Here is a 20,816-nt window from a genome sequence, read left to right on the forward strand (position 1 = left end):
CAGTCCAGCATGGTGGTGGCAATGACCCCCCCACACACACACACACCACCTCTTCAATCTCTGCAGCAATGCTGACAGCACTCCTGTAACGAGTCACATGACATTTTGGAAGGAAAATGACAAGCAGTAGTCAATTTTGACATTTAGGGATGTACATTGTTCCCATGCGGTGTACTCACTTTTGTTGCCAGGGGTTTAAAAGTTAATGGCTATATTTTGAGTCATTTTGAGGGGAAAATAAATTAACTCAATTATATAAGCTGCACACGGACTACTTTTCATTGTGTCAAAGTATCATTTTGTCAGTGTTGTCCCATTAAAAGATATACCGTAATTTTTGCACTATAAGGCGCACCTGACTATAAGCCGCCACCCACCAAATGTGACACAAAAACAGCATTTGTTCATAGATAAGCCACACTGGACTATAAGCCGCAGCTGTCCTCACTGTATTATGGGATATTTACACCAAAAGATATTAGCCAGTAACACTTCATTAGACAGCGGCATCATATGACGGTCAGAAGACCAAATGAACCACCATGAAGCTTTTAACCAATTGGCTGCAAAGCTTCATTGCTTCGACAAGCTTCATTTGGCCATCACTGCTTCCTTGGAGGAGACAGTCAACCTTTTATGCCACCTGCTGTCAACTTTGTTGTTGTCCATCATGCCTTCTAGCATGCATTAAAGCGCAACAGATGTAAATAACAATCAAAATTCAGGTTCTTTGCTAATTATTTATTCAGTTGCTGTTCCTGTTTGTCTAAATAATTGCTAGTTGCGGTATTTGGTAACACGTTATTTGACAGTGGTGCCATAACACTGTCATTAGGCAATTAGACATAATTATGACATGACACTGTCATGAGCATTAACAAATGCTTATAATAGTTATCATTCAGTTTTATTCGGCAAATGATCTCACTTTTGAATGAATGTAAATGTAATGAATGTAAAAGATCCGAGCTGGACATAAATGGAGTTGGTAACATAATTTGCTGGATGACACTTAATGACATTTGTCATAAGCATTCAGTAATGCCCATGATAGTGTCATGTCATAATTATGATGGTCTTATGACAGTCTTATGACGCCACTGTCAAATAAAGTGTTAGCAAATACCATACCAAGCAATTAATGAAACAACTGGAACAGTAAATGAATAAATAATTAGCAAAGAACATGAATTTTGATTGTTACTTACATCTGTAGTGCTGCAATGCATGCTGAATATTGATTGTTACTTACATCTGTTGTGCTGCAATGCATGCTAGGAGGCATGGGTTGTCTATTAACACAAATAAATCAACAAATAAGCCGCACTGGACTATTAGCCGCAGGATTCAAAATTACGCTACTTAAACATCTGCAGAAATGTGAGGGGTGTACTCACTTTTGCGATACACTGTATATGCGTAAGAAACACTTAATAGTTTAAAACCACTATATATCAAGTGAAACTCTATCTTAATTCCCCAAATGGTCATCATTGTCTCCTACAAAAAAATATGCACATCCAAACTTGGGGTTCTCTGCTGTTGTGTCATGACTGCACACATTGTCTGGTCGAGGCATCGAGGTGTGAAAGATACGGTCTTGCCTGACAGTGATGTGGCGAGTGTAAATTACAACCATACTCAAGTAAGACTGTCAGCTCTCTGGCAGGACAATGGAAGCTACTCATGTGGCCTCCACCGCTGCGCTTTGAGAGGGAAAATGTGATCCAATGCGCTGTCCGTGAAACCGCCAGAGCCATTTGAAAATGTATTTTCTCTCTCTGTATAGAATTCCTGCAGCTGCAAGGAGTGTGCTGCGTTTAAGGAAGTCACCAGGGTGGCTGCATGTAGGCCTACGTATAAGAACCCCCCAACCCGAACACCCCTTGTCTATTTGCATGCTACATTTAAACAGATGTTAGGCCTTCCAACTTAAATCACACGCTGCATTACATCTTCGGCACAGTTCCGTTTTTATGTCATAAGCGTTGCTGCTCGTAACTTTGAGCGTCCCAATGAGGTAGTGAGCCATACATATTTTCAACGGGAGAAAAAAGATAATGTGTGGCTCATGCTCAAGGGGATGAGGTAAAAGACATGTCAAAGGATCCTATGACAACATTATGAGAGCTGTTCATCCTTTGTGTGAGTTTAAGTAAGGAAGGTCAGTGATAGTTCACGTTAAAAATTATCTCTGTTATGATCTCTTTATAAAAATAAACAGTTTGGATGAATCCATAATAGAATAAGGCATAGTTGATTTTACTGTTGCTGTTTAGTATACCTGTCTCATTTAACGTTTTGTAGTGTGGTGTGTATATGTATACAAAAAGGAAAATAAGTATTTGAACACCCTGCGATTTTGCAAGTTCTCCCACTTAAAAATGATGGGCGGGTTTGAAATCTTCATTGTAGGTGCTTGTCCACTGTGAAAGACAATCTAAAGAAGAAAAATCCCCAAATCCCAGTGTATGATTTTTAAAATAATTTATCTGTATTATACTGCTGCAAAAAAGTATTTGAACACCTTGCTATTATGAGCCTCAAAGACCTGTTCGTCACCTTTAAAAAGTCCAACGAATAAGAGGATTGGAGGTGGACTCTTTGAATCTCACTTTTTGACATGTTTGAGGCGGTTAGCTGCATATAAACACCTGTCCACCCCATACAATCAGAAGACTCCAATTCCTAACATGGTCAAGACCAACTAGCTGTCCAAAGACACAAGAGACAGAATTGTAAACCTCCAGGTTACAGAGCAACTGCCAAGCAGCTTGGTGATATAAGGTCCACCGTTGGAGCAATTATTAGAAAATGGAAGAAGCTAAACATGACTGCCAATCTCACTCAGACTAGGGCTCCATGCAAGATCTACCTTGTAGGGTCTCAATGATCTGAAGAATGGTGAGGAATCAGCCAAGAACTACACAGGAGGAGTTGGTCAATGACCTGAAATGGACCACCATTTCCCAGGTTACTTTTGGTAAAACACTAAGATGTCATGGTTTAAAATCATATATGGCACCGAAGGTTCCCCTGCTTAAACCAGCACATGTCCAGGCCCGTTTTAAGTTTGCCAATGAACATTTGGATGATCTAGAGGAGTCTTAGGAGAAAGTCATCTCATTTCACACATTGTGTTTGGAGGAAGAAGAATCATGAGTACCATCCCAAGAACACCATCCCTACTGTGAAGCATGGAGTGGTAGCATCATGCTTTGGTGTTTTTCTGCATATGGGCCTCGACGACTGCACTGTATTAAGGAGAGGATTACCAGGGCCATGTACTGTGAGATTTTGGGGAAAAACCTCCTTCCCTCAGATAGAGCATTGAAAATGGGTTGTGACTGGGTCTTCCAACAAGACAGTGGCCCGAAGCAGAAAGCCAGAATAACCATGAAGTGGGTTCGTAAAAAGCATATTAAGGTTCTGGCCAGTCTCCAGACCTAAACCCATTAGAAAACCTTTGGAGAAAGCTCAAACTTCATGTTTCTCAGTGACAGCCCAGAAACCTGATTGATCTCGTGAAGATCTGTATGGAGCAGTGGTGCAAAATCCCTGGTGCATTCTTTGCAGACCTGGTGAAAAGTTACAGGAAACGTTTCACTGTAATTGTAATCAAAGGCTACTGTGCCAACAGGGCCGGCGCTAGCTATTTTGGTGCCCTAGGCATAAATGCTTTGTGGTGCCGCCCCCCCCCCCCCCCCCCCCCCCAAACGATAGAAATGAACAATATCCGAACATTTGTCAGTATTGCTTTATTTTACGTAATAACTTAGTTGTCAACAGTAATATTTCACAAACATTCACATATGTTTCACAAACTGTCAAACAAAAACAAAATGAAACAAAAAACAAAAGATAAATAATAATAATTAAGTCTTTAAAAAAAAAAAAAAAAAAACTACCAATGGCACCAAATACTCAAATAAATAAAACTAAATAATTATGCAGGCCCATATTTAACACAGATACATGAAAACTTTAATATTATACCTTTATAGACATGGACCGATAGGGCACTATATAAACATTCTGGATATAATGTGGAAACAATGAATATGAAAGGGGAAATCTACATAGCTTTAAAATTGTTTTTTTTTTTCTAATTAGTTTCAACAGTAGATGTCGTTTTTGGCCTCTGAACCTCTCGAAAATGACTACGGCTTCTTAATAATGGAAACATTTCGGTATCAACATAGCCTTTGCATAAAACCACTACCGATATGTCTCGTAACATTCCATTTAATTTTCATTGTGCAATGAATTTGCAAGTCACATCATTTCCACCACAGCATTTTGGAGTGTTTTTTTTTTTTGGGGTTGTGCACACTAATAAACCGATCATAACCCGATTTCTGGAATTACCAGATTATTGAATTGGTCATGTAAAGAGCATGATCCGCTATCCTTTATCTGATAAACACCGCTATTTTACATCTCTGAGCATGTGTACAAATGGAAAAACGGATGTCGCTAGAGAGGCCTTAGGGACGCCAAACTGATTCGCTTTCAGCCTATGGGCCTACTCTGCAGTTAGCGAGCTTGTGTAACGCAATCGCAACATTCGCATTTGAAGAGGTTCAGTGGGACAACTTCAAGCAAGCATGGGTTTTTGGTAGACATGGAGGAAGGCCTATGCTGAGACCAAGAGTTTTACGTCATGTACTTGGAAAGAAATCGAACTATTGACTTAACATGTAAACCAGGTTTTTGCTGATTATCACATCACTGAAGTGCACATAAATGCATCAAATCTCATTATTGTTATTACCTGGTTATTCCCAGTTATCAGGTTATTGTAGTCATGTAAACGTAGCTGATAATAAATAAACAATTGTTTAAAAAAAAAAAAAAAAAAAAATTCTTACCTGCAAGTGATGCGCGGGCATCATCTCGCTGCTTTTTCCTCTTCCTTTTTTCCGCCCCCGACTCTTGTTGTCTTTTGGATGACATTTCCTTTCAAGAATAAACTTCTGCCAAATTTGCGACTGAAGCATAATGGAGCAAACCACTAGGGAATTGGGGGGGGGGGGGGGGGCACCAAAGGTAGACTGACGAGAGGGCCGCACAGGAGATTCTTTTTTTGTGTAAATAATGAGCCGATGTTACTTGTATTTGTATTACTTGCATTTATCAGGCTTTACAAAGTTTTATTTTAAATACTATATATTGTTGTTATTATTACAATTACTATTTTTTAGGATTTTTTACAAACTTGATTTTTTTTGGGTGCCCCTTCAGGCAGAGTTGGTGCGTGTTATGCGTATGGGGAGCGCCGTGTCTGTGTGCCAAATATTAACATTGATTTTCTCAGGTGTTCAAATACTTGTTTGCAGCAGTTTATTACAAATGAATTGTTTAAAAAAATCATACGCTGTGAGTTCTGGATTTTTTTTCTGGATTGTCTCTTACAGTGGACAAGCACCATCCATGAAAATTTTAAACCAGCCCATCATTTCTAAGTGGGAAAACTTGCAAAATCGCAGGGTGTTCAAATACGCATTTTCCTCACTGTATATACAGTGGGGAGAACAAGTATTTGATACACAGTCAATGGGAAAATCCATTGGCAGTGTATCAAATACTTGTTCTCCCCACTGTATAGTGGTAATGGGGAAATTACTCATCGCTACTAAATATTTATGAAACTGATTGTGTGTTGTGGTACAATCTACCCATGTGCGTAAAGAAAAATCAAAATCATTTTTTTCCTTTTTTTCTTTCTTTTTTTACAATTATTGCCACTTAAATGTCAGTGACACTATGTTTGTATGCATGTTATCTGCGATCCAGCAATCAATAATTATCCAATCCATCAAAATTATGCAAAACGACCTGATATAGAGCTATGTCTATTTTGTTTTAGATACCACTTTTTTCTGATTCTTTGATTATGTTAACAAATTGGATTAGAAGTCTATCGCCATTTTTTTTTATTTCATAGCACTCTACTTTTAATGCTCTACTCTCACTATTCATCATGGTAAAAGGGTAAGTGACAAACTACACTCTGTTCATTGGCGGATATAAAATGTTTTTGTTTTCTCTTCATGTCTTAAGTCTAGACATAATTCCAGCAGCACGAAATGTAGCAATTAAAAATGTTTATATTAGTTCAATGCTTTCGGTCTCATAAAGTGGCAGTTATATTCATTTACTCTACTGCGTGTGTTGGGTACCAAAATGCTTATTTAGGAGGGATATTTACAGTATATTGGGGAAGGTCTTATTTTTTCTTTCTTCTGGGGGTCACTAGTGTCTATTTCAGTGGTTCTTAACCTTGCTAAAGGTACCGAACCCAATGAGTTTCACAGGTGCATTCACCGAATCCTTTGGAAATTTAAATCCTTCTTTACGAATTCAAAACCTAGCAAGCTAACATCTAGGTAAATTTCTGTTCAAATTTCTTTCAGATTTCTAATTTACTACGAATAACTTTGCCTTTTGCTGCTGATTTGCGCGTTGGTAAATAAATAAAACTCGATTCATTTCACACTATTCCTTTAGTCTTCATGTCTACATTCTCATTTTATTGTCGCATCCTTATAGCATATACTATTTTTGTTACGTAAAATGACGCAAATGTTTTTTTTGTTTTGTTTTGTTTTTTTGTTTTTTTATTTTTATATTATCTATGCAGTTCACACTGCCTGTAGGTCTGTTATAGTTCCTCATTCCGAGTGTGAGTCAACCTTCCACCGCGCAAACAGATTTCTCCTCCCATTAGATAGAGGGCTAGCAGTAGAAAGAAATGGAATAAAACCTGTAAATTGAGGGCAAACTAGCCCGAAACCTGATGTAAAACACCACCTTGCCAGGATTTCGTCAGCATACAAAATGGGGCTGTGCATTTCTTAACCTTCACCGAACCCCTGGGGTTTGATCGAACCCCAGTTAAGAACCACTGGTCTATTTAAGTGTGGCATTTGTCTATAGTGAATGGCCTAACTGGGAAACTAATTGTCTTTTATTTGAAAGACAGCCGCTACTTGTCCAATGTGACCTTCTCTCATTCCCAGCATACAATTTAAATAAACATAATTCATTCCCACGGATGGAAAAAGTGATGCACATGACAAGACAGGGTTGTCCAAAACTGATGACAAACAGTACTGAACGGATGGAACGGGTACACAAATCACTAGCATGCACATCAATAGGGAACACAACTGACATGATTCCTCAGACGGACGCCACGTTGAAGGCATCCAAACGGTGATTTCCCTCCAAACTCTTTAACTGACTCAAACAGGCCTCCTGCCAACATGCTAACCTCAAGGGAACAAAGATGAATTACAGCAGAGCCAGAAAGAGATGTACTGTAACGGTTTCATTCCAAATAGACACAGTTGACATTCTATGTGTGTCTAAGTGTTTGTGTGCGTGTTGGTGCGCATGTGTTTACAGGCTCTTTTCTTCGTCTCCATTAATGTTTGCAGTCAGTGGTGATCAGTGTTATTAATTTTACTTCAAAAAAAGTAATTATTTACAGTTACAATTTTTTTCCCAAAAAGTAATTGAGTTCAGTTACCTCATTGTAAGAGTAATTATTTACTCAGTAACTGACATTACTTTTCATGTTCTACACGTTATTACATTACACATTCTTTAACATCTTTCACATAAAAGATGTTAACTGATTGAACTGGGTTTTACTGTCCCCCACCAAAAAACGTACGTCACACTTTTGACATTTTTTTTTTAAAATTTCACCTATATATCAGTGTAACAGTATCCAAAATTTGACTTTCAAATGCTAAGAGAAAAAAAATGCCTGTTTGATTTTCTTGTCGTACTGAACCAGCACCGAAACATGACCCCCTTACTGAGGTACGTACTGAACCGTGACTTGTGTGTATCGTCACACCCCTAATATATAGATATATTATTCAATATACAGGTGAGGCTCTGAATCTCCCGCCTCTCCTGTCTTTGCTCTAGTTTTTTTTTAATTAATTAAAAAATATCACACAAGGGTCAAGGATACGTCGTTAAAGAAAAGTTTAGGGCAAGTGGTATTTTTGGTTATAAAATAAAAAAATAAAAATATACAAGGACAGCACCAACTGTGTGATGATGATGATGCTGATGCACACTCAGTAGGTGAACAGTATATTATTTTAATTTAATTATTCCCACCTGGACGTCAAGAACTGTATGTAGAAAAAGGTTGCCTGAGCGTTTAAGATGATGCCTGCCACTCTAAATGCTAACAAGAGCATAAATGCTATGCTAACGCTCCAAGCCACCTAGCCCATCATCATCATCGCGTTTGCGTCACCGCCCCCTTCCCTCCTCATCCCTCCCGCTCTGCACTTTCCAAGGCACGCAGGCGGATGCGTGACAAAATCAGACAACTCTCGCTTCATTCAACCAAATTGTAGTAACGCGCCCCATTACATTCTCAGTAACTGTAACGCTGTTGCAAAGATGGGAAAAGTAATTAATTTAATTACTCGCTCCTGAAAAAAATTATGCCGTTTCTATACTCTTTCGCCGTTATTAACAACACAGCGTGGTGATTAGACATGTGCCGATTACCGGTATCTAGGTATACCAATTTTCCATCTTACCGTCCTGAAGGTATTAGCTATTTTTTATGTCCCAAAAATGCATGGAGAAATCCCTCGCTTGCACCTGCAAGGCTCAACCCTCCCCCACCGGTTGTAGCTCAGTGTCAATGAGTCAGCTGTGCTACACTAACTTTTATTCTCCATCGAAGAAAACAAAATCGCTGGTATGGGAACACTTCAGCTACAGAAAAGTTACAGACGGCTGTGGCTTAGAGGAGGAGGGCCAACCAACATGTAAAACATGTTTGCGGAGGGTGGCTGCCGAGGAGGCAATACCTCCAATATGATTTCGCATGTATACAAAATGAAAGGTTTGTAAACACCGTCATGAACGTTTCCCAACAGTTACGGGAGTTAACTCCAGTGTGTTTAGTGTGTCTAGCGGTGTTTTTTTTTCTCTCTCTGGCAACTGTCTGTGTTGAGAATCTGAATCTGAATCTGAGAAAAGGTGTGTGTATAATGTAAACATGATACAAGTCATATGCACGCGCTTTTTATGGAATATATAATTCAATTATTTTTGTTCTGATGGTATGTTGAGCTGTGGCTGTAGCCTCACCTAAACGACTGCATTTATTTTATTTAGAGTATTTCAGTAATTCTTCTTATTTTTTTTTAAGTTAACATTATACTTCTGTTCCAACCTGCTAATATGTTTTTTTTTGTTTTTTTTAAATAATAAAAATCCTGTTCAATGGGAAAAAGTTTTTTTTTTAATTTATTTTTTTTATTTATTTATTTATTTTTTTGCAAACACAGATATCTCAAAGTAACACATTTTAGAGCTGTAATTGCAACACCGTAAAACTGTGATATTTTGGCTTTAAGGTTATCATACCGTCAGAATATCATACCGGAAAATGCCTAGTGATGATGTTGAATTTATTTCTTTTGAAGATATATTTTACATTTAATACGACTCATCTTCCTCAGACTGAGGTTTTGAGGTTCGAATCCTTGAGTGCAATTTGTATGTTCTCCTCGTGCTTGAGAGGGTTTTATATACAGTAATTTGACCTACGTTAGTTTTATTGAATCAAGTCTTCAAAGTGGTCATATGACTTTCTGAAATAGTGAATAAAATTAATAATGTTGACAATTACATAAAGAAATTTGGAAAATTTGTTACTCAGGTGGCAGCCAGAGAAGACACAAGCCATTGATTTTAACCATTTTTGTCGTTTGCATGGGCACATGAAGAAAAAATATTACATCTCCTTAAAATTTAGTGCACATATCGATCAAATTACACTAAATTAAAACCTGCTAAATTGCCTTTTGATACCGTATGTTGCTATGACTGTGAGTGTAAATCTTTCCATACCTTGCGATTGACTGACGAGTAGTGTAACTAATATTTAAACTATATTGCAGTAAATTCTAGAACTATTTTAGGGGGGTTACGCTTGGGAGGTTGCATCGTTTTGTTTGCTAAGTGGTTTGCACCCCGGCAATTATTTTCTAGTGTGGACAATTAGGGGCTAGCCCCCATAAGACCGAGTGAATTGTCTCTCACGGGGGGGAAAGTGGCAGTTAGTCAATTCAAGACTCCCGCCAATGTGATGGCTAGGGGGTTCACCTCGCCGCGACCCAAGCAGCGAGGCATACTACACTTTGACCCCTGTCATTATCTGGCCAGACACTGAGGTTTGGGCTAGGGTGATAACCTTTGAACTGTGACATTTAACCGCGCCACGCAAGCTTGGTGTATGTTTACTTCTGCGTCTGTAAACATGTGACAGGAAGACATGACGTGGAGAAAGGGAAAATATGTGCGATACTACGGTGAGGAACTAAATTAAAAAATAATAATAAAATAGACCTATGAACACACTCGCACTCTTTTTAGCTGTGTTTATTCTTCTCGGCTCTTTTCATTCCATTCTGCTGTCAGTCTCTCAATAAGCCAAAGGGGTTGTTGTAGATTGGGTGGCTGTGAGAAGACAATATTAAATGTGCTCTTCAACACTTATTATTCCCTAAAGGGACATCAACAGAAATAAAATAAATTTAAGCAATCTGGTGCGCACCAGATTGTTCCTCATGTGCACCAGGAAGTATCTGGTAAACATGAGCATTATATAGCATTTTAGCTAGCGGACTTTTGCAATGCAAGTTACTTGCATAGTCAGGGTGACCAAAAGACCTCTTTTGCCCGGACATGTCCACTTTTCACATCCTGTCTGGGGTGTCCGGCGGGGTTTTATAAATTCATGAAAATGTCCGGTTTTCATTTTTTATTTTTCACGGGACCAATTAGAGTGTGTTGAAATTGACTGACGCTTTGCACAGAATACTGCAGTACTGTGCTGTCTGTGACGTGTTCCCAGAGAGCCTGCCCAGTTGTTAAGACTTTTATTACGATCAATACGTAAATAATCAAATGCTCATGTACCCAAAAGAGAAATTAAGTTGAAAATACCTTTAAGCTACTATGGATACAAATTTGCGCATCCAGACTGGCTTTATCATGGCGTCAACTGTGAATTCTCATTCACAAACAAATCTTTGTCACGACAGGAGCTCACAGGCTGTCGGTATGTACACTTGCTGAACTTACCTTTCGGCAACTGTTGACTTCTTTCTTAGCTTTGTACTGGTATGATCTGAAAAATCATTTTCGGTGACGCATCGTTGCGCTGCCAATGATTGTAAACTTTTATAGCAATGTTTGATTTTGCCTGGGCTGCCGGTGCTCGCTAATAAGGTAGCTGTCCGTGAGCTAGGCCGCACTAGGCATTGTGGGAAATGTAGTTTTGAGATGCTGCGTTTGAAATATGCAGGTTGAATCGTTTGTCAGTTTATATAGGTGATTGTTTGCGTGCAATCTAGAACATTGGGTTTCTGGGTTTTTAATTCTCCTGTTTCAACAATCTATCCTTTACCACCATATCCCCTGTCTTTCTTATACATTATATCCTCTTATTGTCTTACATTTTTGACCGTTCTTGGGGGTAATTTACATTGCTATTTTTGTGTAGCGATCGCAAATGCTACTCAGTGACAGCCAACCAACACTTTAAAATTTTTCATTTATAACAAATCTTAATTCTATAATTTATTTACACTTTCCCTTACTAAAGTTTTTTTTTTTTTTTTTTAACAATAGAAAAGGTAACAACAGTGGCAGTCAGATACCATTTCAATTTTTTTTTTTTAGGTCATTCATTGTCAGGCAGAAGCAGCACGGCAAACAGCCATGCTAAAAACTAAGTCAAAATATCATAATGGCTTACCTCTTCATCCTCTTTAGGACCATGGTCCACGAACAAAATGTTTACTGCATATGAATGTGAATGGCTTCACCTTTCTGCCATTAAACTGGTCTTTTGGACGTCCGCACAAGTCGATCCATTGTTCACATTTTTTCCTCTTTTATTTTTTTTGACTTCGGGAAACATATGAAGAAAACATCCTTCATAAGTCCTAATGTCTAGAGTCGTTTCTACAAGTTCCATAGCAGCAGTGTTTACTCGGCATGTTCTTTTTTTGAAAGATTACCGGCAAAAAACAAGTAATAATAACATGAGTTGTATGCAGGGCTGTCACCAGACTTGCAGGGGCCCGGGGACAAGAGACCAATATAGCCCCCCACCCCCCACCTCACCCACCGGCTTATCACGACAACATATGCAGTACTTTTTTAAACGCTTTGCAAGCAATGACAGTGTAAATTTTCAAAATATTTGAGATGGACATTTAAATTTAGCAGACCGTGATGTGATGTGATGTGACACAATATAAACAAACAATTTCCATCTATTGTCCCATGTAGGCTACAATACAATACAACTGAGTGCTATGCCTACCTGCTAAGCAACAAAACAGTATAACTAAACGTCCTGTGCCTGCCCCCTCCACATACCTGGGGTTATCAAGCCCAGCCCACAAACAGTAATGCGCCTAGATTTTTTTGACAGCAAAGTCATTTATAACATCAGTGAAATCCAGTCTTTGTGCAAAAAAAGGAAGAAAAAATATACATTTGAAATATTTAATATGTTAAAGTTTTTAAGTATATATTGAGAGGAACATAATATTTAATCAGACAATGATTTAACTAAAAAAAGAAATATGTGAATTTAAAGTAAAATAAATTAATCGTCATTCAGGGGGCCACTATGGGGACAACATACCCGGCTGGCCCCCCCGTCGACGGGCTTGGTTGTATGCGAGGGTGTGTCTATGTTGACCTACTTCCAGGTTATGATGGTGACGTCACGGTCTAAAAATAGCATTCGTGTGGTACGCTATTGAATAGCAAAAGTCCGCTAGTTTAAATGCTATATAATGCTAATGTTTACAACAATTGGCTAACTTGCATAGCAAAATTGTTTGTCTCTGGTGCACACCAGATACTTTCTGGTGTGCACTAGATTGTTTAAATTTATTTTATTTCTGTCAATGTCCCTTTAGGAGCTTCGTATACTATTACCACTTCTATAATTAAGTCTTGCATTGAAACGTCTTTTCAAAGTTGAACATTTTTACCCAAGTCTGTAGTTATATAATTCATTCTATTTTGAATTGCATATATGAGAACTTGATAATCACATTTAGTTTTAGTTCAAACGAAGTTGTAAAACGGAATGCAAACATTGTTTGCTCGCAGAAGCAAGTAACATCATTTGTTGTTTCATAATATTCATGTTCAACTTCTCCTGGTGAAATGTTTATCTTCAAGACCACGCCTTTGCCACCCAAATATACACAGGCCCAAATTAAGCCCTTTTTCTGCAGCGTCATTTCAGAGCAAACATCCTTCAGTCTGCTGGAGTGTGTAAGGCATGCACAGCAAATCGCTTCTGACAGGGAGGGAGGGGGCGTTGCTTTAAAGGGCTGAGGCCTTAATGTTTTCTTACAGACGCAGTCTTTCGTTCTGAGCTATTTTGACCTTTATAGCGCCTAATGAAATGTGTAATTGTGCTCTCTGGAGCCCTCGTTAACGCGTCGCTTTTCATTCTTTTCCCTCAGTGTCAAAGGTGTGTCCCCCGTGTGACAACGAGCTGAAGGCAGACAACATCATGGAGCATTACTGTGCCAGCGACTTCGGTAAGTATATTGCAGCAGACCTCAGCCACTGTTCATTCGCTCTGAAGAGAACAAGACAGAAGCATGGCTAGTGTCTCATTAAAACATACTATATTAAATAAAAGTGTTACTCAGCAACCATACTAGTGTTACTTTGCACTCAATCAGTAAAAGTAGTTGGTGTATAATAGTTAACGAATGTGTTTCAAGAGCTACAATAAAAAAAAAAAAAAAAAAAAAAAAAAAACTTAATTTAATACCTTTCTTTACATACAGTGGGGCAAATAAGTATTTAGTCAACCACCAATTGTGCAAGTTCTCCTACTTGAAAAGATTAGAGAGGCCTGTAATTGTCAACATGGGCAAACCTCAACCATGAGAGACAGAATGTGGAAAAAAATGAACAGAAAATTACATTGTTTGATTTTTAAAGAATTTCTTTCCAAATTAGAGTGGAAAATAAGTATTTGGTCACCAACAAACAAGCAAGTTTTCTGTCTGTCAAAGAGGTCTAACTTCTTCTAACGAGGTCTAACGAGCTTACACTCGTTACCTGTATTAATGGCACCTGTTTTTAACTCATTATCGGTATAAAAGACACCGGTCCACAAACTCAGTTAGTCACACTCCAAACTCCACTATGCCCAAGACCAAAGAGCTGTCGAAGGACACCAGAGACAAAATTGTAGACTTGCACCAGGCTGGGTAGACTGAATCTGTAATAGGTAAAACGCTTGGTTAAAGAAATCAACTGTGGGAGCAATTATTAGAAAATGGAAGACATACAAGACCACTGATAATCTCCCTCGATCTGGGGCTCCATGAAAGATCTCACCCCGTAGCGTCAAAATGATAACAAGAAAGGTGAGCAAAAATCTCAGAACCACAAGGGGGGACCTAGTGAATGACCAACAGAGAGCTGGGACCACAGTAACAAAGGCTAGTATCAGTAACACAATGCGACGACAGGGACTCAAATCCTGCACTGCCAGACGTGTCCCCCTGCTGAAGCCAGTACACGTCCAGGCTCGTCTGCGGTTCGCTAGAGAGCATTTGGATGATCCAGAAGAAGACTGTGAGAATGTGTTATGGTCAGATGAAACCAAAATAGAACTTTTTGGTAGAAACACAGGTTCTCCTGTTTGGTTGAGAAAGAATACTGAATTGCACCATACCCACTGTGAAGCATGGGGGTGGAAACATCATGCTTTGAGGCTGTTTTTCTGCAAAGGGACCAGGACGACTGATCTGTGTAAAGGAAAGAACGAATAGGGCCATGTATCGAGAGATTTTGAGTGAAAATCTCCTTCCATCAGCAAGGGTCTTTCAGCATGACAATGATCCCAAACACCCAGCCAGGGCAACAAAGGAGTGGCTTCGTAAGAAGCATTTCAAGGTCCTGGAGTGGCCTAGCCAGTCTCCAGATCTCAACCCCAAAGAAAATCTGTGGAGGGAGTTAAAAGTCCGTGTTGCCCAACGACAGCCCCAAACATCACTGCTCTAGAGGAGATCTGCATGGAGTAATGGGCCAAAATACCAGCAACAGTGTGTGAAAAGCTTGTGAAGACTTACAGAAAACGTTTGGCCTCCGTTATTGCCAACAAAGAGTACATAACAAAGTATTGAGATGAACTTTTGGTATTGAGCAAATACTTATTTTCCAGCACGATTTGCGAATAAATTCTCAAAATCAAACAATATGATTTTCGGGTTTTTTCTTTCCACATTCTGTCTCTCATGGTTGAGATTTACCCATGTTGACAATTACAGGCCTCTCTAATATTTTCAAGTGGGAGAACTTGCACAATTAGTGGTTGACTAAATACTTATTTGCCCCACTGTACTAATGTAATGACCTGCTCATGGAGCCAATGATGAGTCAATCCATTATTCAGCTTCACTGAGCTTTATAATTAATGCAAATCAACTGATTTGGTATTTCGTATGTATTTTTTGCATCTCTGCACTAAATAATCAAACTTTTTTTATGACCAAGACATGATTAAAATGTGACTGGATCATTGCTGAAAACCATATTTCCTCAAGGACCTCAACTCTTTAACTCAGCGCCCCAGTATGTCATCTGGCAATGGTGCACACCGATAAAACGGTAATAGCCATCACACTGTAAATCAAATTTGTGCACATCCAAACAAGCGCCACAAAGTATGTTTTCGTCATGACTCTATCCACTCTAATAAAATACGTAGATGATTGATAGCAGTATTACAAATTACTGTCCAAAGCTGAGGATCAAAAAGAATGGCAGGGATTCTTTTTGGGCATTAAAATGAAACATGAGCAAGACATTCCTCTTGCTATTCATGTATGCATCTCTGGGACAATGAGGTGGGTATTACATAGTGAGACAAAGGCGAGGATGACTCTGTTTTGTTGAGTAATGGCTGAAAGTGTGATCTGACATTGTCAATATTTTTCTTATTTGTCTTGAAGTTTTTTAAAATTCTCTTTCAAAAGCAAAAGTTACAGAATTTTTGACCCTCATCTTTTTGTACAGTGTACAAAATATGCAATTCTCCTTTCTCAGTATTAAGTTGCTGCTTTAAAGAGGAAGATCAGAATTTTTGACAGTAGGCTTAATCTTCATGTTAGCAGGGGCATAAATTTCACAAGGATATTGACGGGTCAAATTCCACCTTCACTGCGCTACGCCAAGTAGGGGGCAATCCCACAATACACCACAGCTATCCGAAGTCGGTCGCAGCGACACATGCAGCGATCCAACGCCAGATTTAGGTTGAAAAAGTACGAAAGCTGTACCACATACATACTGGAAGGATTGTCACAGGATTGATTTGTTTGAGGATTCAAGGTAATTATTATATTTTTCGTTTTTTCACAAGAAGCTCTCTGTTTACATATGGCGGCTGCCACATTGACTGACAGACTAACATCATTCTTTGACATATTTACGTAAAATAAAGGCTAACTGTACTTTTTTTTTTTCTTTTAACCAAGAATTGAGCCGGTCTTACATCCATATCTAAAAAGAATTTAGGGATTTAAGCATTTGTTCACAAGAATTTTGACCGGAAAAGCTTTGTTTACATATGGCGGCTGCCACATTGACTGACAGACTAGCATCGTACTTCGACATATTTACGTAAAATAAATGCTAACTGCACGTTTTTTTTTGTTTTTTTGTTGTTGTTGTTTTTTCAAACCAATAATCAAGACTGCATTACGTCCATATCTATAAAGAATTCCGGGATTTAAGCATTTATTCACAAGACTTTTCACCGGAAAAGCTGTTTACATATGACGGCCGCCACGTTGACTGACAGACTAGCATCGTGCTTCGACATATTTACGTGAAATAAATGCTAACTGGACGTTTTTTGTGTTTTTTTTTGCTTTTAACCAAGAATCGAGTATGTTTTACATCCATATCTATAAAGAATTTTGGGATTTAAGCATTTATTCACAAGAATTTTCACTGGAAAAGCTGTTTACATATGGCGGCTGTCACATTGACTGACAGACTAGCATAGTACTTCGACATCTTTATGTAAAATAAATGCTAACTGCACGGGTTTTTTTTTTGCTTTTAACCAAGAATCGAGACTGTTTCACGTCCATATCAATAAAGAATTCAGGGATTTAAGCATTTATTCAGAAGAATTTTCAACGAAAAAAGCTCTTTGTCTGTGATTCCACTCGGACAGCTTTGACGGCCACGCCAACAATGCAGTCCTGCATCCCGTGTCCCGTCAATATCATTATGAAGTCAATGGGGGAAGTTCAGTATTTTTAGCATAAGACTTAATCTTCAAGTTCACAAGGTTTTTGTCGGTGGAGTTGATTTCAACAAATTTCTGTGCAGTTTGTTAGTTATTTGTTGGTTTCAGAGCTCCAGAGTGGCTAAGCTAGCGCGAGTCAATGGTGCCTGCTTATCATACCAATAAAAACTACATATGTATGCATGGGATTCCCCAATAACCCATGCAATCAATATTGTTGGCTATGTTTTTAGGATGAAGTTATCAAAACCATTTCATGTCAATAATTTTAGTATGAACAGCAACATTTGTAATCCAGCAGCTCTGCAGGGAACAGGCTGATTAGGCATGCAGGGCAGAGTGATATCACATCAGTTGTTTTCAATGCAGATTTTTTTTTGTGTGGGAATTATTTGTCCAAAAAGCATGAGTGCCCTCTAGTGGAGAAAATAGTTCCTAGTTGGAATAGTGAATAAAGTTCCTTTATAGTTACTATTATGTAGTTAGAAGGATAGTACTCACCAGCAGACTGAGCACGAGAAGCTGAAGCACTTCTCTGTATTGTGATCGTATTACGCATCTACAAAAAAAAATAGTCCTGCAGAATGAAATGAATTATGGCAGTTTGGTGTTTGGCGGGATGGGTAGTTTGAACAATGATCTGAATTTTGAATTTTTTTGACAATGTTTGATTTGTTAATATTGTTTTTCATTTGCACCATTGTCTCACGCTAGCTTATTCATTGCAGAGCCCTGAAAGTAACTAATCAACTCCACCGAATGATCAAAATCCCCACTAACTCGAGGATTAAGCCAAATGTCAAAATTCTGAACTTCCCCTTTAAGAATAAAGTTTTGGGAGTTAGAGAGAAACACACAACATCATAAAATGACAATACAGTGAATTATAGTTGACTATCTGTGAGAATGTTAAGATAGGTATTGAAGCAAGGAGCAATTAAAAGATATTAAAAAAATATCAGTTCCTGTATTGATTTACAACCAGTGAAGACCTTATTACCAAGATGATCCCAACTGAGTATCTTGATCTTTTTTAGCTGTGTTGAGGAATTATGATCCTACTGTATATGCTGAACATACAGTTGTGGTCAAAAGTTTACATACACTTGTGAAGAACATAATGTCATGGCTCTCTTGAGTTTCCAGTTATTTCTACAACTCAGATTTTTCTCCGATAGAGTGATTGGAACTGATACTTCTTTGTCACAAAAAACTTTCATGAAGTTTGGTTCTTGTATGACTATATTATGGGTTAACAGAAAAAGTGATCAAATCTGCTGGGTCAAAAATATACAAACAGCAACACGAATTAGCAATTTCTTGTGAGTGATTATTGACTTGAACAATCATTGACTTGAACAAGTCAGGAAAGTCACTTGGAGCCATTTCAAAGCAGCTGCAGGTCCCATGAGCAACAGTGCAAACAATTGTTTGTAAGTATAAAGTGCATGGCACTGTTTTGTCACTGCCACGATCAGGAAGAAAACGCAAGCTATCACCTGCTGCTGAGAGAAAATTGGTCAGGAGGGTGAAGATTCAACCGAGAATCACCAAAAAGCAGATCTGCCAAGAATTAGAAGCTGCTGGAACACAGGTGTCAGTGTCCACAGTCACGCGTGTTTTGCATCTCAATGTACTGAGAGGCTACCGTGCAAGAAGGAAGCCTTTGCTCCAAAAGCGGCACCTTAAGGCTCGACTGAAGTTTGCTGCTGATCACAACGACAAAGATAAGACCTTCTGGAGGAAAGTTCTGTGGTCAGACGAAACAAAAATCGAGCTGTTTGGTCACAATGCCCAGCAATATGTTTGGAGGAGAAAAGGTAAGGCCTCTAACCCCAAGTACACCATGCCTACCATAAAGCACGGGGGTAGTAGTATTATGCTGTGGGGCTGTTTTGCTGCCAATGGAACTGGTGATTTACAGAGAGTAAATGGGATAATGAAGAAGGAGGATTACCTTCAAATTCTTCAAGATAACCTAACGTCATCAGCCCGAAGATTGGGTCTTGGGCGCAGTTGGGTGTTCCAACAGGACAATGACCCCAGACACACATCAAAAGTGGTAATGGAATGGCTAAATCAGGCTAGAATTAAAGTTCCCAAAGTACTGACTTAAACCCCATTGAGAACTTGTGGACAATGCTGAAGCAACAAGTCCATTTCAGAAAGCCATCAAATTTAACTGAACTGCACCAATTCTGTCAAGAGGAGTGGTCAAAGATTCAACCAGAAGCTTGCCAGAAGCTTGTGGATGGCTACCAAAAGCGCCTAATTGAAGTGAAAATGGCCAAGGGACATGTTACCAAATATTAGCGCTGCTGTATGTATATTTTTGACCCAGCAGATTTGATCACTTTTTTCTGTTCACCCATAATAAAGTCATAAAAGAACCAAACTTCATGAATGTTTTTTGTGACACACTCTATCCGAGAAAAATCAGAATTGTAGAAATAACTGGAAACTCAAGAGAGCCATGACATTATGTTCTTCACAAGTGTATGTAAACTTTTGACCACAACTCTATCTTGTATTGACAATACAAAATTGTTCATGATAAACTTCAAAGCATTGAGAAGAGTTGGCAACCGATATCTACCGCAATGCAATTTGTAGCTTCCCACAGGTCAACACCGAAATTATATAAGATCACATCTATCCATTGTTTAGCTTCTAAAATCTAAACCATTGGTTGCCATTGATGGAGTTTTTGGAGTTTTTCCTTGCCGGCATGGAGGGTCTTAAGGATAGGGGATACCCAGGACTTGAACTGTATCTATTCATCTTTGTTGCTTCATTTCTAATTATGTATCATATTGCCTCTGTAAAGCCCTTTGAGACTTCTGTTGTGATTGAGGGCTATACAAATTGAAATTGAATTGATGGTGAAATATGTCAAATTCGTTTTAAGTGGGAGGGTAAAGTAAAACTACGTTGACACAAAAGCTCAGGATGTTAGCAATACATTATTTCAACATTTTTCAAACTTAAATGGTACAATTATCAACACAAATTTAAACAGCATCCATCAATCAGGACTTGTTTAGCAAACTTAGACATTCATTGTCTATCATCAGCTCTGTTCATTATCCAAGATTTCAAATTATTTGGTTAACAGCAAAGACAAGAACGCATTAATATTTCTTCCCTTGAATAGACTTTAAAAATATTAATAATAATAAGCCAGAGATTGTCACTCGGATGCTGGCTAGTTGGCCCACGTTGGCTTACATTCCATTACGTTAGAAACCATATTCACTTCTCACATAGAACTGAATGTATTCTTTCATACAGTCCTAGACACTCAGACTTCCAGGCACGTAAACGATGGGAGTAAAGGCTGCGCTTATGAGGCCACACAGCACAAGCATTCCACATCATAGCACGCTATCTCCTCACATGCAGAGAGCGCACATATCAGGAGCTGTTTATGGAACAGTAGACAGGCAGA

At 38.6% G+C, this 20,816-nt stretch overlaps 1 protein-coding gene across 1 annotated transcript in view; it reads left to right on the forward strand.

Moving 5' to 3' along the window:
* The window catches only part of sfrp5 (secreted frizzled-related protein 5), a 42,759-nt gene that overhangs the window by 15,992 nt on the left and 5,951 nt on the right, over window positions 1-20,816 (forward strand). Inside the window, exon 2 of the mRNA XM_057849003.1 lies at window positions 13,551-13,628. Coding sequence (XP_057704986.1) covers window positions 13,551-13,628 — 78 coding nt within the window. The remainder of the gene's footprint in view (window positions 1-13,550; window positions 13,629-20,816) is intronic.

The sequence above is a fragment of the Corythoichthys intestinalis genome, chromosome 10, assembly GCF_030265065.1.
Source record: "Corythoichthys intestinalis isolate RoL2023-P3 chromosome 10, ASM3026506v1, whole genome shotgun sequence".
NCBI lineage: Eukaryota > Metazoa > Chordata > Actinopteri > Syngnathiformes > Syngnathidae > Corythoichthys > Corythoichthys intestinalis.